At 43.0% G+C, this 25,685-nt stretch overlaps 1 protein-coding gene across 1 annotated transcript in view; it reads left to right on the top strand.

Annotated features, from left to right (window-relative positions):
* Nucleotides 1-25,685, top strand: part of TBCD (tubulin folding cofactor D) — a 219,281-nt gene that overhangs the window by 165,450 nt on the left and 28,146 nt on the right. Inside the window, 3 exon segments of the mRNA XM_006028735.3 lie at nt 10,301-10,384; nt 13,338-13,496; nt 14,786-14,924. Of these exon segments, the coding sequence (XP_006028797.3) occupies nt 10,301-10,384; nt 13,338-13,496; nt 14,786-14,924 (382 nt within the window).

Raw genomic sequence — 25,685 nt, 5'->3', positions numbered from 1 at the left:
GGCCATAGGGTATAATGGGGAAACAATAAAATATCTATAACTTTGTTGTTTTCTGTCCGATTTGGATGAAATTTTCAGGGGTGGTAGACTGCAGAGAGCATAAAGGCTGCCAAGTTTCAAGAAGATCAGTGCAGGGGTTTGAGGAGAACAGAACCCCAAATTCTTGAAAGCAAAACTCCTGTCACGTGTATGTGTTACACCACAGGGGAGTCTAAACTGCAGGGCTGGTAGCTCTTACTGAGGCCACAAAGCCTGCCAAGTTTCAAGGAGACACGTGCAGGGGTTTGGGGGGAACTGCACCTCAAGCTGCAGACAAGCAAAACTCATGACATGGTTGACACTGTGTGTGTTAAGGCACAGTGGGGTGACAGCTGCAGGGATGGTGGCCCCTGCTGCAGCCACGAAGCCTGCCAGCTGTCGAGGAGATCGGTGCAGGGGGGTTCTGGGGCCCTGCACCTCTAGCTGCTGACAGGCAAAACTCGTGCCATGGGTGATTGTGGGTTTTGCTTGTCTGCAGTTTGGGGTGCAGTCCCCCCAAACCCCTGCACTGATCTTCTTGAAACTTGGCAGGCTCTGTGGCCTCAGTAAGAGCTACCACCCCTGCAGTTTTCACCCCCCTGTGGTGTAACACACAGCCGTGACATGAGTTTAGCTTTTGAGAATTTGGGGTACAGTTTCCCCCAAGCCGCCCACACCAATCTTCTTGAAACTTGGTGGGCTTCGTGGCCTCACCAGGGACTACCACCCCTGCAGTTTTCACCCCCCTGTGGTGTAACACACAGCCGTGACATGAGTTTAGCTTTTGAGAATTTGGGGTACAGTTTCCCCCAAGCCGCCCACACCAATCTTCTTGAAACTTGGCAGGTTTCATGCTCTCAGCAGAGGCTACCACCCCTGCAAGTGTCATCCAAATCAGACAAAAACCAACAAAGTTATAGATATTTCATTGATTCCCCATTATACCCTGTGGCCGGATCTCCGAGGCGGCTCCGAAGCTTCGGAGCCGCTTCGGCCAAATCAAAGCAGAAACCCGGTCTGGAGCTCCGGATTGGATCATTGCCATCTGAAGCGGCCGGATCCAAAGCTGGATTGGATAGCTGCTGACTCGCACAGACCTAGTTTTTAGCTTTAGCGTAAGGAGGTTGATTCATTGGAGACTTCCATCTTTTATTTTCCCTGATCATTGTGTGGAATCCCTATCTAGAGAAGTGAATCATCTAGAGCACCATACTCTTTGTTTGTAGCCATGGACTTTTCATGGAAAAGTTTGATTTAGCAAGAAACATTTTTTGGATAGTTACTGCAGTGTGTGCTCTTATCCATCAGGGAACTTTTCAGTAGCATCATATATGCTTCTGAACATGAAATTAAGTAGTATTTTTATTTGAATTGGGATCTTAAAATGATTGTCTCTCCTTTGCAGCAAGTGCCGAGAACAGAAGCACACTTGCTTATGAGATTAAGCAGTTACAATCATATTGCACCCTCTCTTTTTAACATGGGTTGTTATAAGAGCCTTAAAATTTCTTGTGATAATTTCCAAGTTAAATGAAAATATGGACTCTGACTAAAAGCAGAAAACTTCTTGAGAATTATTGTGCTCTCGTATCATCTACGTGCCGATGGATAGTTCTCCTTAATGCACCTTCAGCTGGGAGATACTATTCTTGTTGTGGTTACTGTAATGCATTAACAATTTGTCCCCAACCTGTTTATCATGGCTCCATTCTCATGCTTTAAAACAAAATCCCAAATATCTAAAAATGTTTTTAAATATAGTAACATTTCTCACCCTGTTTTTAGGGTACAGCATTATTCATATTTTCTGTTTTCTATTATGATGGAATATGTTTGCTTTATATTATTTTACAAAAATCACTTACATTTTAGAAATAGGATGGAATGATTGCTATTTATTAATAGTACAACAGTGTAAAAATATGGTGGTTGCCATACAAATGGGCAAAGAACCTACAATCTTCAATCCAAAGAGCCTTCAGGGCTATAAGAGAAAATAATTTCTAAAATTTACAGTTGCCTCACTTCAAGTGGTAATGCATGCTGCTGTATTTGTACAAATGTATTTTCTATCAACCTGCAAAACTACATGAATATACATTTGGTATGAGCTAAATGTTTCATTATTGCTGCTAATGAGAGCTGTTTGTAACTGAGAGATCCTTGTTTATTGTTTTTTTTCCTTAAATATATAGCAGTCAGACTATTTGATTTAGATGAAATCATGCAAAATACTACAGTGCAACTTGTTCATTTTTCATGTGTGCGCCAGATATAAACCAGAAAATGCCTTTTCTTGTATAATCCCTTTGAACTACTTCCATATTTGTTTCGGACTCTGAGTGGGTTGGCTACCTTCCCAAGGCTAGTGTCGATTTTGGTCTTTGGATTTCAGTAACAATAGGAATGATTATATTTTTGAAGACCAAGACATTTGTGATGTAGTTGACTTGTAGTGACCTTTAGCCTAACATTGCTAGCCAGTTCTGACCAGTGGACCCATTATTCAGTGTTATGCAAACTTTAAAGGCCACAGTTTTAAAAGAAGAAAAAAAATCTTTTCTGCCATTTGAGCTTATTTTTATCTTTCTCTTTAAGTAATGAATAATAAGTTGCTTTATATACTGCTTGTAAGTTTTTTTTACATGTCTGAAATAGTATATATGTCTATGAAAGAGTCTTCAAAGTTATTTTGGATTGGACTTATTAAAATAATAAGGTTAATGCTCTATGAAAGAAGTTATATTTTAATTTTTTTCTTACTATTTTACTTTTTCAGTAAACCTACACAAATTGTTATACTTTGGGTTATACAGATTTGGTAACGTTCTGTCAAATTTTGCGCAACCTATTTTGAGATGGTTAATGAAACTGTTGGGAGTTCACTTATAAATGGCACTGCCTGAATCACTTCTTGCATTAGGACACCATTTCTGTTAATTTTAATGTATCTGATGCAGCCTAAAATTTGTAGGCATGTATGCTGTAAACTCTTTTCTGGGATCTGACAAGCTCTCTCTACAGATATGTTTTGAGTCAGATTTGAAATCCAGTGCAGTTTTTGTCAGGGTTGTCTTTTTAAATGCCCTTTAAACATGTTGAGACAGGCTAATCTGCAATTTTAACCAATGAGTAGTGAATCAGATAGATTAGATCATAATGAAGTATTATAAGTTCCTTCCTATCATGGACTGTTCATCCTGTCTCCATTGGATTCATTTCTGTGTTGGATACTTCTCAATTACCAGTAATTTTCAGTTAGTCAGTCATGTAGGATTCCTTTCTACACAGAATTTATTCATTCTAAATCTGTCTGCCCATTTAACAGATATGGGTTGCATGCAGCACTCAGTGAACTTTGTGCTAAGATACAGCTAGGTATCCAGTCTCAGCAGATTGGAAACTCCACAGCAACTTGAGCTAAATTAAAGAACAGGAAGTTGTATTGAATTGAATATGAAATAAAAACAGAAGGACATTCCTTGTGCTATTTAAAATACTGTTAGATTATAACTCTACTGTCCCATCATTTTAATTTTCTGTGTGGTGCAGAATTTTGTATTGAAAAAACCTGTCATAAAAGTTTTTTTGGGGGAAACTGGAAAGGCTGACAACTGCAGGGGAGCTGCTGGCAGATGCAAGGACCTCTGGCATCTGTATGGCTTAGTTAAATTTGCAAGGTTTTCTTTGCAAGTTCTAAGAGGTGGACACTCCATTTTATTTCAAATGAAAGTTTAGAATCGGAAGTGTGTATTTTTAGAAAGGGGAAGATTCTGCAGCTGTAGAATTTTGCTTCATAAATATGGAATATACAGAATGCTGATTAAAAAGCTCCATAACCTTGAGTAAAGAAGATAGTAAGCATGATTTTAAAAAAATCCCATAAAAGTCAAACATGGACCAAAATCATAAAAGTGCATATTATTTAGGAAGGAGGGGATGAGATAAGGGTATAGACATGTTGAACGTATCTTTTTGCCTATCATTACTTAACCAACTGTAACTATCTAAATTTATGTTAGTTTGTCCCCTGCACTTCTGTCAAAAAGCCAAGAACCTGTTGGGATTTTACATAAATCAAATTTGTCTCTAGAAAGACTTTCACATATTAGGCAACTTAAATACAAAGGCAGGTGCCTTAAGCTAAATATGTAATTACCACCATGAATGGGAACTACAGTAGCACAGCCCATAACCGACAACATGACCTAGATATGGATAATAATGACAGTCGTACAATTTGTGTAACATTATTTTATGGTAGAGTGTTGTTAATCCCAACAGACCACCATGTAGTTTAAAACAACAATAATAAACCATCATATACAAGTTTTGTACAGGGAGGGATTATGATATCTACCACCGTGGTCCAGCCAACTCTGGGACAAGTTACAACAATTCTGTAATGAAGTCCAAGAGTACTACATCTCTGCTTAAGAGAGAAAGGAAAGAATAAGGTATCCAGCCTAAATGACTAGAGGAGTATCTTCCTGAGAGCTATAATAGCATGGTTGTCAGTATACTTTGTATGTAACTGATAGACCCAGTTCTATGATCCAGTTTCTTTGCTTTATCTTGTATGTTTTTCCAAGATAATAGTAAGGTGACAGTGGGTGTGTTTACATGTGCATTAGATCTGGGAGCAGTTTACATACAAGTAAACTACTCATGAGTAAATGCTCCCAGGCAAGCATCTACACGTGTAGAGAAGTGGGAGCAGATTTGCTGCTAATGGCAGCAAACAGCTCTTGCTTCCTGGGGCCCTGCAATGGGCCCCTGCTGCCACCAGCAGGAGCTCTAGGCTCCCCCTGGGTGCTAGCCTATGGGCTGGCAGGGCTGAGGCATTGATCCCTGCCCCCAGGAGGCTGCCTGCTGTTGGAGCAGGGACAATGTCCTGGTTCCCTGTTTGGGGAAGGGGATTTGGAAAGAGCTGCAGGGGAGGGTCAAGTGCCAGCCCCCTGCCCCAATCCGTTGGTGGGACAGCTAGCAGTGAGGCTCTGGCTGGGCAGGGATTCCCAGTGGGTATGTCTACATGTGCATTCCCAGTGGGTGTGTCTACATGTGCATTCATGCTGGCTTAAATTTACTTCACAGTAAGCAGAAATAGGCCAGCGTCTACATGTGCAGGCATTACAGTGCATTAACGCTGTGTGTGGACTGGTTTGGGATTAAAGTTAGTCCGAAATCAGTCCACACACAGCATTATTGCGCAGTAAGGCGTCTACATGTGTGTTACTGCGTAGTAACTAATCAAGCATGATGCAGGTATCAAATTTACATGCAAGTCAGCTTAAGTCACCATATTTATTGCGCAGTACAGATGTGTATGTGTAGACCCATGCCTGTACTGCACAGTAATTTTGCTTACTGTGCAGTAAATGTGCATGTGTAGACCTGTCCCATATTCTAATATAATAAAGGGCTTAGTCTGTCTGTCTGTATGTCTGTCCATAATGCTTTTGGGCAACTGTGCATGCAAAGCCCAGAGGGCCAGTGGCGATTGGCTGTGGGGACTCTGCCTCCTCAGGCAGGGAGGGAGCCGCTGCCATCTCAGGCAGGGAGGCAGGAGCCCTGCTGCTCCGTAGGTGGAGGTGAAGGTGGAGGTGGGCGGGGTGGGGCAGGGGGAGGAAGGAGCTGCTGCAGCCACCTCCTGAGGCGAAGGGAAGCCCTACTGCTCCATGGGAGGAGGTCGAGGTTAGGGAGCTGCCACCGCCGCCACTGCCTCCTCGGGCAGAGGGAAGCCCTGCTGCTCCATGGGAGGAGGTGGGGGGCAGGGAGCCGCTGCTGCTGCCACCTCAGGTCGAAGGAAGCCCCGCTGCTTCACGGGAGGAGGCAGGGGTGGGCAGGGGGGAGGGAGCCACCGCTGTCGCCATTGCCTCCTCAGGTGGTGGGAAGCCCTGCTGCTTTGTGGGAGGAGGCGGAGGTGGGGCAGGCAGGGCAGGGAGAGAGCTGCTGCTGCTGCTGCTGCTGCCACTGCCGCCTCAGGTGAAGGGAAGCCCCACTGCTTCGCGGGAGGAGGCAGAGATGGGCAGGGAGGAGGGAGCTGCCATGTCAGAGGCTGCAGGAGGATGTGACGGCAGCAGAGGGACTGTTTACATGGCTGGCCCCGAAGGGTGAGCAGGAGAGGAGGAGGGTCATGTAAACACTCCCTTAAACACTCCATCATTCATGTCGGGCAATTAGCTAGTGTCATAATAATCCCTGTCAAAGTTCAATTATTTTTTTTTGCCTTTTTTATTACTTGCTCTGGGGCGAGGGCCCACATTTTTTACCTCTTCTATTTACTGCCAAAGCTGTCATTAAAACTTGCTGCTGCAGACAAAACATGGGCTTTCCCACCCTTGCTATGATGAAGGAGATGAGGAATAAATGATTCATATGACCATTAAAATTTATTCTTCTTACTTGAATAGGAAAGAAGAAATGTTGTAAAGCTGCCTTTTGTATTGTTTTAGTTGTGATATTTCTGTATTGGAGAGCTGGCACTTGCTTACCAATGAGTGACAATTTGCATGTGTTAGTTTCTCCTAGTGGCTAGTGCTTCTTGTGTTTAGAGAGACCACCCACATAGTTTTTTAGTCTCCTAAGTATGTGCATGCATTATGGATAGTATGCATTAAATATTTTAAGAAAATATACTTGCCTATAATTGTTCTGTGAAGGTATAAACTAAAATAGATCCACACATGGCCATTCACCTTCCTGGCAAATGTGGTGATACATGTTTACATATCTGAATCAGTAAAAGATCTGATGTATGCTGGTGTGATAACTGCATTTTTTCACAGAGGTGAAATGTAGCATGTGCTTATGATGTAGTGAGTAGCTACTTTCAAAACTTTCCCTGGAGTTCCTGCCCTTTATTGATGGCTCCATGGTATCTACCTGTGAGCTCTTTTGGAAAGAAAAAATCCACAACAGATACATAATTTTCCTTTGTGTTGTCCTCCCTCTGTCAGTATCCACCTTTCAGTTATGGCAAAAGTACTTTTGAGGAGGCCTTCTGGTTGTCAAAACTTTTAGAAGCCACTTTACGAACACTAATTAGTAAATACTGATCCATGTGGCTTTAAGGGGGCATTATCAAATTTAATAGTTTTAATTTGGTACCATAAATTGAGGGCATAGGTTGGTTAAACTCCTAGTGGAATACTCTTACAAAGAGTGATTTATGAATAATTTTCTGTTTCGTTGACTGTTTACTAACATCTGTGCAATAATTGCATTAACTGTTTATGTGGAAAAAATCAACATAAGGAAAATTATTTGATACTTTTTAGCTGCCTTAATTACAGGTGCAACGTCTGGGGGGGAAAAATGAGTACCTGCTTAAGACTTATCTTTGTTGTGATGCTCATGAATTCTTTCCTGATATTCATGGCAGGTGATGACTTGGGGGTTGCTCCTTTCCTCATCTCCTTACTTTTAGGTCTTGTCCAGATGAGAAAATTAATCAGAATAGCTATTGTGGAATAAGGGTATAGGTTGTAGCCGTGTTGGTCTAAGGATATCTTTTATTAGACCAACTCAGATAGTTGGAAAAATTCTTCTTTGCAAGCTTTCAGGTATAAATACCCTTCGTTAGGCTGAGGAAGCATCTGCAGTTGCTGTGTGCTCTTCCTGGATGGAATGAATAGTAAAGAAGCTAGAGGCTGCTATGCTTGCAAAGAAGACTTTTTCCAGCTATTTGAGTCGGTCTAATAAAAGATATCAGATTTACCCAAAGAACCTTTTCTGTCTCTTGTGGAATAAAGTATTATAGATAACTCCATTTATGGGAGCTCTGTGCACACAGTAAGCTCTTCCAGACTGCCCACAGGAGGGCTGTTGCAGAATTGCTGTTTTGGAATATCTTATTCTGTAGGGGAAATTCATGTGAATAACTACATGGAGACAATCCCTTATTAAATTATCTATTCTTTTTGCTCCTTACTTTTTCTCTTGCTTTCTGTTGAAATAAGGAAACAAGAGACTGGGATTTTCAAAGGACCGTAAAGGAGTTAAGTGCCCAGTTCTCATTAAAATTCAGGTGATCTTTGGAGGTGCATCTCCATCAAAAATGTTTTAGCAGTATCAGACAAAGTCAACAATAACAGAAACATGTAACTAAAAAAAAGGCTTTCCTCATCATAAACTTCTATATGCCTATCTCCTCTGTAAAGGGGTGTGTGTGTGTGTGTGTGTGTGTGTGTTTCTTTAAAGGAATCGTGGGAAAGTTAACTAGCAACTTTGTCTATGTGAACTTAACATTCCTTATGACATTGTTTGCTGGGACATGTCCAATCTGTCTACAGGTGGAAAACATGAATATCTAATAGTAAGATATTGTATGAAAAAGGAAAACTATTCCTTTATGGAAGATTGCCAAACTTAGATTGAATTTCTTCACTGTTTCATAAGTAGTTTGACTTTCTTGTTATAAGTGTGGCCCACCCATTTTTAAACTTTATAGACAATCCCTTTCTGCTGACTTCAGAATTTCTACAGAATTATGGCATCTTTATTTTTACAATCTACAGGTGCAATTTGTTAATTTTAGCTGAAGTACGCAGTCTTCGCCTGGGTTGTTATTTTTGTAATTGCAGTGTTTGTTTATTTTGAAAGAACATAGTACGACATATTTAGCCTTTAATATTTAATGTGGACAAATGACCTGAATTCACTGCATCCAAAACGGAGTGGTACCAGTTTGTTATCTGAGAAATGAAATAATCCCAGTCAATGTGGAAGCCCTAAAAAGGGTCAAGTGAAAAATAACCCACTCATAATTTTCTTCGGGTGGTATTCAGTGATTTTGGAAGCTTTGGAGTAGATAGGACCAGCATTCTCGAGTTATAAATGAACATGCATACATACTAGGGCTGTGCGAAGCTTCAGGTGCTGATTTGGTACGGAGGAGATTCGGCTTGATTCGTCCACTGAATCTCTGAATCCAAATCGAATCGGGGACCAATTAAAAGGTCCGAATCGATTTGAAGCTCTCCAAATCGATTTGGAAAGATTCTTAGAGTTTCAGCGATTCAGGCAGTCTCCGCCGGCTGCAGCAGGGATCTGGATCCGGACTCTGAGCTAGTAAGTAGGGGATGGGGGAGGGGGACTTGGATGAGGGGGGAGGGGACCATGGGGGGACCCCTGCCAGACCCCGGTGGGGGGGTGATGCCCGCTGCTGCCACACATCACGTGGTGGGCTCTACCACGAGTCCCCTGGCCCCTGCCCACTTTCCCAGCCCCCCCATGGCTGTCTTCCCCACCCCAGCTTCAGGCCGTCTAAAAACCCCCAACCAAAAACCCTAGACTCACTGGCTACTGCAGCGGCCTCAGAGCTACAGAGATCTGATGAGTTCAGGTTTTTTTTTTTGTTTCATTTTTTTAAAGGGCTGGAGCTGGGGCGGGTGGGGCGGCCATGGGTGGGGGCTGGAAGAGCAGGCAGGGCCTGGGGAGCCCACAGAGCCCCTAACGTGGCATGGAGCAGTGGGAATTGCCCCCCTGCCAGGCAGCAGCCCATTTTTTTTTCAAAATGCTGGGAGCTGGGAGAGTGGATGGGGGATGGGGCCTGTGAGATTCCTCTGATTCGGCAGCAGCTGAATCTCTGAATCAGTTTTGGCCAAATAGATTTGGGACACTGATTCGAATCACTGTCCCCCGAATCAGCCAAATCTGAAGCAAATACTAGCTGCTTCGCACAGGCCTAATGTGTACATACAGACATACACTTCATTTTATATATATATAGAGTGAGAGAGGGAGAGAGAGAGATTTTGAGTTCATATTAAAATGGGAAGATGTTGATGTGTAAATTTAAAGGCAACCTAAATATATTTAAGAAGCTATAGGCACCACTTGGCATTATTATAGCTAATAATCTGTATGAAATTCTGATGTTTATAATTTAGCCATTATGTTCAAATTTCTGGTTGTATGTAGTTAGCACATTTTGGAGAGTGGATTTTTTTTCTTATTTTATTTGTGAAAATTAAACATAGGAATTTGCAAAAATATACTTCATGATCTGCCTGAACAGCTCACAGCAGCTATTCATAGATGTAACATAAGCATATATAAAATTTACTAATATTGAACTTTTATAGTGGTTAAAATTTTCATGCTTGAGTGCTTAAAAAATCAGTGAGTGAGTTTATCTTTTCATAACTGAACCTTTTAAAATGTCTAGTAATTTATTTAGGTACCTAATTTCAATACTGAATTTGATTTTTTTTTTTTTTTGAGTGCATGCCTGATCCAATTACATCTGTACATTTATTTAAGTTCTGTATTCCAACAGGGTACGAGAAGCTGCTATGACAAGTCTGATGGAGCTGATGCTTTTGCTGGTACAGAATGATCCCACATTAATTAGTGCCAACATGTGAGTAGTTTGCCTATTTTATATGCCTTTCTTTATGGGTTATATATACTGTTTTATGGGACCTGCAAGGTCCTGAGTATGACTCTACATAAAAATGTTTCCTGTATACTACATATAATGTCTTTTAACTGAGCGTCACAAAGCCTTTTATAGAAATGTATTAAACTTTGGAACACCTTGGTACAGTAGGGAAATAGTAATGCATACGTATATGAGCTGGTCTAAATTTGCTCCCTTTCTTGGGTTTGCTATTATTGTTCACTTAAAAATCCTGTACCCAACTCCTCCCTAATAAACCTTAACCTTTGCTTTTCCTGATCAAGGGTCCTCCTAGAGTATTCCTCTGGAGAACTACTTTGCTTCTATTCTAGAATTGTCTTTTCCTCAGAGAGCCTCTGACCCTTTTATCTTCCTTGGCTGCTGAGTAGAACTCACCTGCTCAAACATTTAGGCGTATCAGGAAAACAGCTTTCGATATCTTTACAGTAGGGCTGTGTGAAACTTCGGTCGCTGATTCGATTCGGCCCAATTCGGCAGCTAAATCTCTGAATCTCAATTGAATCAGCAGACCCTTTAATCTGTCTGAATTGCATCAGAGCCCTCTGAATTGATTCAGAGAGATTCGGAAAGATTCGATGATTCAGACATAGACACAGCTTTAAATATTTTTTTCTGCATACCTCAAGGTACCAGGCTCGTAAATGCTGAGATGGTGGGGAGGATGGAGCATCCCATGGGAGTGCAGGGGGGTGTCCCCAGTGCACTAGGCAGCGGACCAGAAGTACTTCCAGTTCACTTTCAGGTTCGCTGGGGAGCGTGTGGGGGACTCTCCTGCCCCCCGGCTTGGCAACTGGTGCCTCCTGGGTTGGGTGGGCACCCGGGGTCCCCCTGCGGCTGATTGCTGAGCTGGGGATGGTGTGGGGGAGGCTACCCACGCGCTTGGCGATGGACCCAGAAGTCCGGGTTTGCCGCTGAGCATGCAGGGGGCCCCCCATGCTCCTATAGGATGCTCTATCCACCCCACCATCTCAGTGGTCACAAGCCGTGGCTGGAACCTCAAGGTATGTAGAAAAAATGTTTAAAGCTGTGTCTATGCCCGAATCGCTGATTCTCCGAATCGGCATTGAATCTTCAGATTTGGGACAGTGATCTGAATCTTCAGATTCTCCGAATCAGCATTGAATCAGGACAGTGATCCAAATCAACGAACTGAATCACTGTGCCCAATTTGGGTCAAATCCAAATCGAATATGGCCCGTTTCGCAACCCCCTGCTTTACAGGTCTTAGAATCTCATTTTATAATAAATTAGAAGAGCTCTATCTTCCTAATCCTTGACAGAATGCAGGACTGAATTTGGCTATTTCATTGTTTTGTCTTAGCATTTTTAATAAGGAAATAATCAAAACTATAAACAGAGTTTCTCCAGTGCTCCACATTTTAAATCCTGTTGAACAGAATTTTTATGGATAAAAGAATCTAGATTTCAAAACTGGTTAGTTTTATCTGCATCAGAACCTTTTTGAGAGCGAGAGAGAGAGAGAGAATGTATGTACTCCATTCTGTAAATCTGTATCAGTCAGCTGAATGTGTGCACTGTTTCCTTTCTTATATTAAAAAAAAAAAGTAGCTATGTGAATGAGACACCTTGAAGGAAATTTCTGGGTTCTGTGAGAAGTGAATTTTTCTGTTTGAGACTGTTGCAAAGGTAGACTTTTGAATAAGACTTGAAAGAATAATTCTGATGGCTTAACAGTGATGACAAAGATCATGTTATGTTTATTAAAATAGTGTGGGTACCCCAATTTAAAGTATAACACAAGTAGTACTTCTCATGTTTACTACTATTTTTATTTGTCAGGCCCAAAGAGATGCTAGGATTTGTACAACAGAGAAAAACTTGAGAAAAGCTGCCTTGAAAAACTTGAGTCAAGAATTTAGAGGTGTGAGTGAGGCAGCTCAAATACAGCTGAGATTAGAGTATAAGCTATGTTTTATTTGTGTACTCTCCTTGATGTGTGCATCACCAAGCTTTAGGATGGATATTTGGCCAAGGAGTAAGAATTGGTTCCCTATGTATTTCATATCTTGCTTGAAAGCACAGTTTTGTTAGGATTACTGATACATTCCATCTGAAGTGACTGAATTTCTTTGGTGATCTTTATGCTGTACGTCCAGTCCATAAAGCACAGGGCAAAGGTTGCTACATAAATGTGAGGTATATGTCAGTATTAATTGCATTGTTTTGCTTGTTTAGACCTACAAGTATTTTATAGATTAATCTTTGGAAAATTGAATATATTCCTAAATACTATATTTAAGCCATGTATCATTTATATTGTTCACTATGAAAGTTGAAGCAAGAACTCTGTTCTATAGTAGAATATCTCAATAGAGTAACAGATAGAAGAATTATATTTTTAACCATTACTGTAAAGAATTTTTGTTTCAGATGTGTAGAGTACCATATTTACTTGCATACCACACATCCCCAAATAAGACATGCACCTTGTTTTGGGAAAGCAGAATGAAGAATTCCCCCCCCTACCCTCCCCCAGTCTTGCTTGCCCCGGCACCAGCTTACTCCAGCTGCATGTAACCAAATCCCCTCATCAGCATCACTGCCCTTCCTCCTGCTGCTCAGTCAACAACAACTGCCAGTTTGGCAGTAGCTGTGAGAGTGTTAAACCTGGGGAGATAATTTTGACAAGGGGACTCCATCTCTGCCCCATGTGACCAGGGGTTTTAGCTCTGGGTAAGCGAGCACATCCCTCTTCTACCATTCCAGTGTCCACCTGCTTCCATTTCAGTATGGAAGTTAAGTTCTTCTCAAGACACTCCCCACACATTTTGAATTGCTAATTTTTGAGGCAGTGGTGCATGTGGTATATGAATACATACAATATTTTTATTTTTGTGATGTGATGGATGTATTCATGTTTTTACATTTGTAGGTGTCAACAAATTATGTGCTGCTTGGCCCAACAATCAGCTGAAAAAATTGATAGATTTCGGGCTCATGCAGGATCTGTGTTCCTCAATCTTTTGCACTTCGACAGCCCTTCAGTTCCACATGTACCTCATCGAGAAGAATTAGAAAGAATATTTCCGAGGTAATCTAGCTCTTTATCTGCTACTTCTAATTTATGAAAGTGGTTTTCTAAGCTAAATCTCTCTCCTTCTTGGTCTGTATCAAAATGAAAAAATGCGTAAGAAAGATTGGATTTCCATCTAGTTAAAGAATTCACAATTGAAAAATGAGTTTTACCAAGGGGATTTTCAGTTGAGAGCTTGATGTAAGTGTAAATTACCAAAAATGTATTCAAGGTAATTTGTTTACATTATAATTTTTTTGTCAGAAACCATCATATAATAAACATTGCTAAAAACTCATTACAAATATAGGAATTAGTCCACTGGCCAGTTCCAGTATGACAACTTGTTCATCATCTTTTATTCTGACACCCAGTGCCTGCTGCCTCAGGGTAAGGAACCTGCAGTGAGCAGCTATTGGATAATCTGCTCCCAGAGAAAACTTGCTTTTACACTAAATGGAGTATGTGGGATATACACCAACACTGGAGAAGTTGTATTTCTTCCAAACCTCTGTTGATTTTAATATTTAAAAAAAAAAATTGATTTAGAATAATAAAAAGTATTACTGTTTTTATCTGTAGTGTGGAGCTGGTCTCTCACGACCAAAGGGCATCTTTACACATGCTCCAGGATTGAGGGGGAGGCTTTTTAATTAGAATGGCTCTTGGGAGCTGCTCTGATTAAAACACCACCAGTGTAATGGCTCTTGGGAGCTGCTCTGATTAAAACCCCACCATTTTCTTGTGTATTCAGTGTCCTGCTCTTCAAAATGGCGGCAGGAGCACTTTAACTGAAGCTTGTTTGATGAGCTTGAAAGTGCCTCTGCTGCTATTTTGAAATGGCAGGGATGCTGAATACACATGACGCAAGGCTGCTGGAGCACTCTAATAGAATGCTCTAGCAGACTCAATTAATCTAGTCTAAATAGAACATGTCAGAGCAGGTGTCAGGCATGCGTATAGGTGCCCAAACTGTTTTACTATAGTTGCCTCTAAAATTGCACAGTATTACACTAGTTCAGTTTTAGAGCTATTCTAAAGTAGCCTTAAAAGTATGTCCTGATTATCCGCTTGGTTGCTTCTTGCTGTCAGGATATATGTTATGGGGCAGAACCAATATGGTTTTTGAGATATTTGTTATATATCATGCTGTATTATTCTGTGTAGTTCTGAGACTGTTTCTTCATTTGTTGATGTGTTGGCTTTGAATGGGGATATAATCTAGGACCCTCTGGAGAAATAGTAATAATAATAAAAATAATAATAAAAATAAAGAGCCCTGTTGCTTTGCTTTTTTCTTTTTACAGGTCAGAGACTATAACTTTAAATTGGAATGCCCCTTCACAAGCCTTCCCTCGAATCACCCAGCTTTTGGGTTTGCCAGCATATCAGTACTATGTGTTGCTGGGTCTCACAGTGTCTGTTGGTGGGTTAACAGAATCAACGGTAAGATATCAGGACTCCAGCAATCTGTTTGCTAGGAGCATTTGTTTCCCCCATGAGTACACAGTGACTGAAAAAAAGGTATTTTGTTTCAGTGAAGATTGAAGATATCTTTGTTACTGAATTCCAATTGCAAGTTTAAAAACCTATTATTTTATTTATAAAATAGTATTTTCTTGGATTCATGACCAGGCAGGAGACTGTGAACATTTAGGGTATGCCTACACTGACTAGTAAGCTTAACATAAAGCTTGTACACATTGATGGTCTACCCTGAAAACCCCAAGCTTGATTGATAGCAATACAGTCTGACCCTGCAGAAGGCAAGCACAGGAAATCCTCCAGCAGCAGTCCCACAACCTCCTTTTCCTGACTTCCTGTCTCTTCTGCCCATAATTGGAGCCAAGTGCAGAACAAGAGACAGGCAGTCAGCAGACTGGCTCTGCTTTTGAGCCAAGCATGTTTGAAAAGCATAAGTAGTTTGGTTGTTTCCTGTTTTCTTGCTTATTACTGTCTGCTAGTATGTTTAAGAACAACCTTTTGTTCTGTTTTCAGAATATGGCTTTGAAATGTTAACTCCTCATGACTTTTCTTTTCTGTGCTTAAAGTTTTTTCCCATTAAATGCTTCTTAAGGGATATGGATATAGGCACAGAGTAGTAGCCTAGTTCTCTTCAATAAGATCAAGGCAGAGGCGTAGAGGAGTTTTTAAAACTACAGGCAAGCTGAACAATCTGTTATATAACCTCATAGTACAGGGGTTTTCAACTTTTTTTAAAACAAGTGTACCCTTTCTGTCTCAAAGTTTCAGCTTTATATTGTTTTCTTGTTTTTAATGTTACCAATTATGTGATATAAGGCAGACTACACTAATTAACATTAAATACATTATTAGTATATGCAGCATCTGGCTGGTAAGTCTGTTGAGGGAGGGAAGGTGGAGGGGGCAGTGGCAGGCACTGCACAGCCAGGGCTGAATGCGTGATGAAGCTGCGAGCTGCTTGTCCGGCAGGGTGTGGGGAAGGGGGGCAGCTCCCGCTGCTGCGTGGTGGGGGCTGGGCCAAGCGCCTCCGAGAGGGGCTGCAGCCACTCCAGAATTCACTGTAGCCCCCCCAACCCTTCCTCCCAGCACAGCCTGGCTCAGTCCCCCTGCTGGGAACAGCCCGGCGCTGCCCCAGCCCCCAACGCAGCCTGCTCTTGCCCCGAACACAGAACCAGGGGCACATGTCCCCCATGCCCTCCCAGGGTTACATGTAGCGGGGGGAGCCGCCCTCCCCCCCGCACAAGGCTCAGTCCCATACCTCACCCTGGGTAGCCCTTGCCCCTGCCCTAGCCCCACTCTCTCCCCCACCACTGGGGCCTTGAGTTACTCCCCTCCCTACGCCCCTTCCTGCACAGCAGACTTACCAGCCAGACCCAGCTGCTCTCCATGCTGCTGGGCTGTGCTCCTGGCTGCCTGCATGCTGCGCTGTGGCTGCACATGTGCATGTGGCATTTATCAGCTACATTATCAGCCACATTAGTAAAAAAAAGCTCATTGCCAATGCAGTTGATATTCCTTATGTCGGTGCTGATCTGATACAGGACCAATATATCAATGCACCTCTAATATTTTCTTATCCGTTCTGCATACTCCCTACCACCTTTTTAAGTACCCCTAGGGTACACATACCTGCAGTTGACAACCACTGCCATAGTACATTCAGTTATGTAGCAGTTTAGTGCAGACCATCGTCTTTGATTAAAGTGGTTATCTGAATGACTTTAGAGGGGGCATCTCTGCTGGTTCAGATGGGCAGCAATGTTTTATTTAATTTCTGCTTGTTCACCCAATCTTTTACTGTAGTGGCAAGTACATGTGCTTGCACTCCATTTAGGGCATGAGAGAAACAGGACTGACGTGTCAGGAGGTATAGGTGTTCATTAGTGGATAGGTGAGGCAAAGAAAAGGTTATGGGTTGGAGAATGCCCTCTAGGCAAAATGGGCTGTAGGCTGGAGATCTTGGGATACAAAAGAAAGAGGGAAACGAGATATTTAGGGGAACATTTCAGCATGAGGTATTCTGTAAAAAAACCTGAGAAACAGGAGAGATTTTTGCCAGATTAGGTTTGACAGTAGACTTTGGTCTTATGTGGATGTCTTTCTAATGTACATGTAATGCACAGATCTATTTTATTAGATAACTGTGTGAATGGTTCATAGATTTCATAGACATTAGGGCTGGAAGGGACCTCGGAAGATCATCGAGTCCAGCCCCCTGCCCAAAGGGCAGGAAGTCACCTGGGGTCACAGGATCCCAGCAAGATAAGCATCCAGTTTGCTCTTGAAGGTGTTCAATGTAGGAGCTTGAACCACCTCCGGTGGCAGGTTGTTCCAGACCTTGGGGGCTCGGACAGTAAAGAAATTCTTCCTTATGTCCAGCCTGAAACGGTCTTGTAGTAGTTTATGACCATTCGACCTAGTCGTCATCCCTTGGGGCACTCTGGTGAACAAACGTTCCCCAAGATACTGGTGGTCACCCCTGATAAACTTATAGGTGGCCATCAGATCACCCCTGAGCCTGCGCTTTTCCAGGCTAAAGAGCCCCAGGGCTCTCAGCCTGTCATTGTAGGGTCTGCTTCCCTGACCTCTGATCATGAGCGTGGCTCTTCTCTGGACTCTCTCAAGCTTCTCCACATCCTTTTTGAATTGTGGAGCCCAAAACTGGACGCAGTACTCCAGCTGCGGCCTCACTAAGGCCGAGTACAAGGGGAGAATGACGTCCCGGGATTTGCTTGAGAAGCATCTATGGATGCAAGCCAGCGTTTTGGTCGCTTTACTAGCCGCAGCATTGCATTGCAGGCTCATGGTTAGTTAACACTAAACTGAAAAAATGTGCTGCACAACAATATGTAATGCATAATGAAGTATCAGTCTTGAGTGCATCAGAACAGAACCAGGCATAGGTTAGGAACTGGGTGAATCCAGGAACCAGTTGGCCCAGAGGTCTGGAAGCCCTGGGGTCTCTGTTTGAATGACAGGAGTGCCCTGGAGCCATAGATCCTGGAAGCATATATCAAGGTCCAGACCCTGTGACAGTGAGCCTGGAAATCCAGGGAATACCACTCAAGTTCTGGCTTTGAGGACTTCCATGGTCTCTGCTCCAGAGGTGGGCCCTGAGCCCTAGTTTGACTCTGAGGCTTACAAGGTTTTCAGGCTTCTGGCTTCACAGATGGGAGACTGGAAGCTCTGGCTTGACAGAGTTGTTCTGGAACTAGAAGTCCACACTTCCCATATCACAATAGCATTCAAGGCAACTTTCTGATGGCAAACTTGCCTGTGATTCAGTGAAGGTTCATCAAACTCAAGATGTTTTTGTGACATTTCTGACCAGCTGCAACTCCATCTTTTGTAGGAATGTTGCCCTAAATGCAACTCCTGCTGGTAGAAATATGACAAAATGAAGAAATTATGCTAAAAATGTTCCAACAGTTACACAGCTTATTATCAGAGCTGTTAACTATTCTTCCTGTGTTCCTTTTGTAAGGAGTCTGTGAAAGTAATCTGTCTTCAAAATGCCGTAGGGCATAGGTGAAATTTGCATTTATAATTGCAAGGTTCTGACCCCAAAGCACTTTATTTGAAAGGGTGAGAATATACTCAATTTATCAGAATTTGTCTATGTAAAAGTCAACAGCTAGGAACAGTTTGCATGTGCTCTTATTGCAAGATTTTATTTCTTAGATGATAGTTTTTTAATTGGTGATGAGAACTTAGGGGTGCTGTAGCAGTTCCTTGCGAACAGTTAGGTTACTTGTCCTGCACCACTAGAAGTGAAAAAATAAGCAAAGCAATGCTCTTTTCTCTATCTCCCTATCCTTATTTCCACATGTCTCTAATTAACCTTTGTGTAACGGAGATGAGATGGATTAATGCTCCAAGCCAGTAGTAAGGAATGAAGAGAAATGGAAAGAGGGTGAGGAAGCAAGGTTTCTTAGCAGATCTCTAGCTTTAAACTGGGGGAGTGAGCTACTCCTCTAATTAGAGCATAAGCTAAAGAGAAGGAGATAGTCCCTTTGAAGCCACCTGTTTGGCTCTTTTTGTTGCTTCTGTAGTTCCACACAGTGAAATAATTGGCAGTAGAGGCTTCTTGAAACCATCACCGCCTGCAATACTGCTAGATATTGCAGATAGGCAGAAAATATATATATAATTTTTACTAACTTAAACAGACTCCCATGTACTCCCAAGACATTACCAAACACAAGCTCTTCCAGCAAGACAGAGCGGCAACCAAGCCTGCCTAGGAAAGTTCCCCACAGGAATTTCACTATTTCTGCTTTATTTGAGACGAGCGCTTCGCAGCTCCTTTCCAGGATCTTAGGGGGCAGTGGCTGCGCTCAATGGCAAATGACAGCATTTGTAAGGAGTCTGGCTCCTTTCAGTAAGTCAGTCGTGAAGGATCTGTTCATGCCTTGTTAATCTGTTTGTGTTACTTCCAGCTATTGGACTGGCAGTTTGGAGCAATAAGTTTGGGCTCTGGACTGTCTGAGGGCTGGTTTGGATCCCCTCACATCAAGGAATCTGCATCTGGGGGCTTGGTGGGTCATTCAGTCGTGTGGGAGGACTTCTGTCTGATTGGATGACTGATACTTTTAACTGGGGAGACTCCAGTCCCCCCGCGTATATATATGCAACCATATAATAAAGGAGCCTGGTGGCTAACCGGCGGACCCTGCTGCATAACAGGAAGTGACATACATTCTGTGCAGAGCAGGTTTCATGGGACTGTATAAGGAGGTAGCTCCTCTGCGTTCCTGCAGAAAGGACAGTGAGGAGCCCCACTAGGTTTTATCCAGAGCACAGAGGTCTTTTCGACCTTCCTCTCTCATTGCCCTGAGCAGGACAGAAGAGCAGTCAGATGGCTTCAGCAGCAGCTCCTCAGTGTCCCCAGTGGGGTAATTAGTGGCACCAAGAGCAGCTCATGTACCAAACAAGTGGCCCCCAGCATCACTTTCAAGGAAGAAGCACAGGCTGTTGTGTGTGTGTGTGGGTGGGGTGGGGGGGCTGGGTTGTCAGAATATCCCTTCCCTCCTTGTATGGAGCAAAGCTTTCACATATGCCCCCCAGCAGCGGTGATAGCAGGTGTGCATCCTGGGACTTCCTACACAAGTAAGAGAGGCTCTTCCTTTCCAGCATTTGTTTGAATGCCAGGGCTGGGCCCCCCTGCAGCAGCAGAAGCAATGGATCACCCCCAGCCCACAACTCCACAGCCCGAGAGTTCCTGGTATCTCAGGTCTGGGGCTGGCAGTGGTAGCAGCAACTGAGCATCTGTTTCTGCAGAACTTAAGTAGCCACCCAGCAAGCACTGTAAAATTCAGAGCAAAGCCAGGCCTCAGTTTTCCACACAGCAGCAGAAGCAGAGTGTCCCTCACTGCAGGGTGCATGGGACTCCAATTGTCCTTTCAACTCCTGGCCTAAGCTAGGATGTCAAATTCTACAGAACTCCCAGTACCCTCCCAGCAGGGCTGTCTGGGGACCTAGCAGGGATGTCATGTATGGGGCAGGAAGCAGTTCTTAGGGTCTCCCCAGCAGCAGCAGATGTGGATTCTGCATCATTAGGGCATCCCTGAAGGCCACGCTGGGAGCTGGTGATAAATTAATCTGGGACAGGAGCCAGGATTTGAGTCCCTCCAGTGTCAGCAGCAGGGTGGCCTTCTCCCAGAGGTCAAGGGCAGCGGTGAAGATGTGGAAGTGGGGTAGGGAGCCAGGCCTCAGATGTCCACAGCAATGAAATTCCATCTTGGTCAGATATGTGAGGTGGCATGGCCATGGTGCTAGGCTTGGGAGGGGTGATGGGTCCCTGACATATGGAGGCAGATGGAAAACACTGTAAGGAGATGATGTTGAGGCCATGGCAGGATAGGGGGGCAGGGCACTTGACTGAAGCTAAAGATTTGTGCCTGAGGAGGGTTGATGGAAAAGCCCCAGCAGAAGAGAATGTGATGGGCACCTGTCACTGCAGGGGAAGAGAGGGGAAGGAAGGACAGAGGGGACAGGTGGGAAAGGTCAGGGAGGGCAGGAGCAGGAGAGGGAGAGAGAAGAGGAGACAGATATTTTATGCCTCGTTCTCCAGGGCTTCCTGGACAAATGCCCCACGCTGACAATGCCCAGGAAACCATGCCCCAGTGCCCATCACAGCCCTTGGCAGGTGGGCTGCTGTCAGGTTCCCAATCAGGCTTCAGTTGAGTCCTTTTGGAGTCCACAAATGGGAGGGCTATCATGACTCCACCATGGCATATGTGCAGAATTGTTTTCCTGAAGGTCCTGCGTGTGCCTGTGTGACCAAAGAATTCCCCCGGCATAGTATCAACATGGCCACCCAGATGCCTCCACGCTGGTAGCAGGTGTCAGAGACCCAGGTGTCTAACACCAACATGTACAATGAGAGAAAAAGAGGAATGAGGAGACTGTGTCTTGTCTCTTTGGGATTCATGTGAGTTGGAGAGAATAGTCTGTGTGTGTAGGCCATCACAGGCATGGAAACAGCCCCAGCATCATTGCCAAAGGATCATGAAATATCTCACAGGGCAGACAAGCAACACATGGGCCCCGTCCCAAAGAGCAAGTCCTGCAAGAGGTCCTGCAGGGGCAAACACACCATAGGGGCACGGTAGTGTTAAGAGGACAGGGGTCCTGAGTTCCTTCCTTTCCAGGCCCTGTGGGTAGCTTTGAAACTCCATTCTCCTCTCTGAGAGCTCTCTTTAGCCATCCTTGAAGACACATTTTTCTTTCTCATTCAAGTCCCCGGAGCTTAAGTCATCTCCAGGAATGGGCTGGACCCAGGGAACCTGAAATTCTGAATTCCTTCCACCTCATTTGTTTCATGTTACTCTGCAGAGTGATGTCTAGAAAAAGAATCTCTTCTGGGTTTTTCTCCAGGTGCCAAAGTTTCATTCTCTCCCAGCAGTGTTTGTTGTCATGCTCTGAGTTAGGAGCCAAATCCCATTGTTTTAGCCATAGTTTGTCGAAGGTGCAGAAAATCTAGAGAAACCCCTTTAGGGCAGTGTAAGTTTGTATCTGGGCTGCTGCTGGGGGCTAAGTGAAGGTCACCATCGTTATGTACCAAGAGAAAGTCACTAGTTTTCAGGTGCCCCTGGTCATGGTGTATTCTTGAACAGCACCATGCCAATGGGAGGATGTCTGGGATGTTACTGCCCACTGGTGATGTGGACAGTGACCAAATCCTATATGTGGCAACTCAGTTGGTCATGGTGTGGGTGGGGTGAGAGCACATTGCAAGTGCAGGAGGACTTCTTAGACAGCAGCCTTGTTCTCCCTGCCCTTATGTAATCTAGGGCTGATGCAGCTGTTTCTGCATTGGGTCCTCTTGCTTCACTCCTTGCTTACCTACTACCCTATCAATACAGTCCTCCAGTCCAGAGAAAGCAGACACAACACCAGTGTTTCTCTTGAGGCTCCTGTTTTGAGCCCCATCTGTGGGGCACTTGAAAGCATTTCCCTTGGTGAATTTGAATTGTGTTTAGGGTTTGCTTCAGGCTAGAACCCTTTAGAGTTCACTGCCATTTTAACCCACAAGGTTGGCATCACAGGGGTCTTGCTCCGAGGCAGGGCTGAGAGAGCTCCCATGATTCATCCATAAGGTCTTTTATAGTCTATGAACAAATCGGCAAAGACCAGGAACTGCAGTTTTGGTATTGACGCCTTTTTTGGGAGTCTATTTCCACCTGTGGCAGAGTAGACTTGTTGCACTCGCGTACCTCTTCGAAATACAGTGGAGGTAGGAGAAGGCCCCCTACATTTTAACCTGTCAGCTTAGCGATTTGGCCCTTGCTTAGGGAGCAGGAGAAGCAGGTTATAACCCTCGTCCTTGCCTCATCCAAAGTGCCCTAACCACAGATTGGCATTAACTAAAATACTCCCCAGCCTTCCCCTTGAAGCTGGGCCCCTGGGCAGCTGAGAAAGGGAGATGTGTGGGGCGCAAGGAGAACAAGTGGGAAGGTGTTGGGCTCAATGAGATCGATGCTGCTCTAGAAGGGAGGAAGGGACTTCTGCATTCTAGCCTGGGCCTTTGCTCCCAGTGTGGCAGAAACGATATCCTGGTGCTGTTCCTCTACTTTACCCAATGAATAGTAAATGGAAAATGCAGTGGGCCAGCTTTCAGCGCAGGGCTAGAGATTCTTGTGTAGTATAGGAACTTTTACTTAATCCTAGGGCTTGATAAGTCTTCAGCTCCAGTATTGAAACACCAGTCCCAGTAACAATCATAGACTGTATAGCTAAAATTCTCATTTACTACTTCGCAGGACTGAGGATCACAGGTTTCCACCAGTGGGAGAAAAATGGTCTTGTCAGGAGTAAATTCTCAGCTGACAGGAACATTTACCAAGCCTTGCCTTGGAAATTTCCATATGACAGAGCAGACACAGAGGAGAAGCATTTATTCTTCCTCAGAATAATGCACTGATACTGTATGACTGAATTTTATGTGGGAGGAGGAGGGGCCAGGTGCAAGTCCAAAAAGGGTTAATAGCGTTAATTAGAGAGGAGGGTAGAGATAATTAAAGATCCTGGAGAGAAAAGGCTACCTGATGCATATAGATCTTCTTCAGGGAGCACTAATCAGTTTTTGGGTCAGACAACAATCAAACTTAATTTCTCTTAAATCTCTTTCTAGACAATCTCCTAGATTTATTTCGTAACATTTTCCATGCTTCAATTTTGAGTTAGAATTGTTTATCCAAGAGAGTTCCTTTATACCGTGGCACGTGACAGCATGTAGGTAGGGGTAACAAAGCTTCAGTTAGACTTTCAGGAAATTATTTGTGAGCACAAATTGCAGAGTGTCTCGAGAGGAAAAGAAATGGGCTTTGTGTTTCTTGTGTCTTAATAACTCCTTGTTTATATTTGTGGGGGGAGGCAGGTGTTGTCTGTTTTGGTTGTGAGATTTTTACTCCTTTTCCAAAGAGCTATTTACTATTATGTGGAGTTAAATTAGGATTGCAGAGAGTTTCTATTCTCTGGCGGTAGCAGTAATGAGTGCCAACAAAATGCACTATCTACATGTAACCTCTGTCACGTGGAAAAGACAATTACAGGTTTGGGGTTGTTTGTTTATTTTTGTTTTTGATGTTTCTATTTTTTTTATAAAGAGTTTGGCTTTGAAGGGTGGTGCTGAGTGCATGTCTTGCTTAGAAATGTTTTGGTAACAGCTGAAAGAATTTTTGTCTGAGCATTTTAAGTAATCTGGAAAAACAGAAGATGTCATTTCCTTTGGGGTTTGGGCTTTGGCATTCTTCATCATGCCTTTGGTTCAAAGGATATTTTCTTTGTATAAAAGAATCTTCTAACTGTATAGCTGGCTTATGATGATGCATCTCTTTTATAGCTACATAAAAGAAATCTCCCCAGTACACAGGTTCTTGTGTATAAAATGGTGCTCTCTCTACAGTTTACTAGAGCTGCTGTAGTTTCAAGCAAATTGTTTGACGTAGTTTCACGTTATATTGGATTTCTTCAGCCTAAACAAAACATAAAGTGGGAAATAATAAGATTTTAGTGGTAGAACTTTTCTGAGATACTGTTTTGAAAGACTGCTAGTTTTCCCTGGACTATAAACCAGTTTCAGTGTTGGGTTGAAATACTGTCATGAAATGTGTGGAGTAGTCACTACCAGATGTTTAGTTTATTGATGAAGGCACTGGCTGATGAGTCAGCTGGCAAAATGTACAAACATCTCTCTACGCCAGTTTTGTGTGTCTGTTCTCTATGCATGGAATTTATAATCTGTAGTTGTCACCTTTTTCTAAGTGTACTCCTATGATTCCAGGTATGGTAGTAACTTTCCACGATCCCTTGTAGAAACTACTGACTTTTGAGGGATTGTATGTTTATCTTATTAAATTACAAGAATGTATCTTATCAAATTGCAAGAATGTATCCTAACCTAGCTAACTGGAAAGTGAGGAAATATGGTTCTAGAATATCTAATGAAGCTGCCTGATGATCATGCAGCATCTAATCAGAATAGAAGCCTTTACATATGCATGTAGTTGCATTGGCTTAGTGAATTTTATAGGATGGGGCCCATGGTCCTATGTCCCGAATACACAAGTTTTCCAGCAGAATTCATTTGAGAGTAATTTTTGGCCCATTTTAAAAGCAAGTATTGTGAATCATCATGCTTTATGTACAATGTTACCGACTTAAAAAGGGTCGTTTGTCTTCAAAGAACAGGAGTATTAAAAGAAGCATTATGAGCAGAATCAGGCAGACATGGTCTTACTTGTGCTAAAAACTAGACTTTAAATTATTTTTGGGTTTAAGAAAAACACTGTATTGCCACTTAAGTATATTAAATGTGTCAGGATTTGAAATGAACCAGAAACAGTGCTGTTTATTGAGCATAACATGCTCTTAATGTATATTACATCTTTTTTTCTTGCACATGTGCAAGAATGCTCTTATTTTGTGAATAGGTCTTTTATGTGTACAGTGAAATATATCATGTGTGTATCAATAGTTGTGTGAAAACATTGAACAATTATGGCAACTGTAAAAGCTTCACTTTTATTTTTAGTTGTTTTTAGTAGCGGTCCATACAGGTTCCTTTTTGGTATGTGGATTTTCATTTATGCACATATGAGCAAGACAAGATTCTTCTTGGCCAACAGTGTTCATTACAGCTACTCTCCTTATGTCCTTGTGCTTTTTCTTTCTCCCGACTGAGGGTGTAAAGGATGGAGTAGACGCAGCTGTCACTCT

Source organism: Alligator sinensis, unplaced genomic scaffold, assembly GCF_000455745.1.
Source record: "Alligator sinensis unplaced genomic scaffold, ASM45574v1 scaffold694_1, whole genome shotgun sequence".
NCBI lineage: Eukaryota > Metazoa > Chordata > Crocodylia > Alligatoridae > Alligator > Alligator sinensis.
Note: the sequence above shows the minus strand (reverse complement) of the source record. Positions and strands in the feature narration are given on the sequence as shown.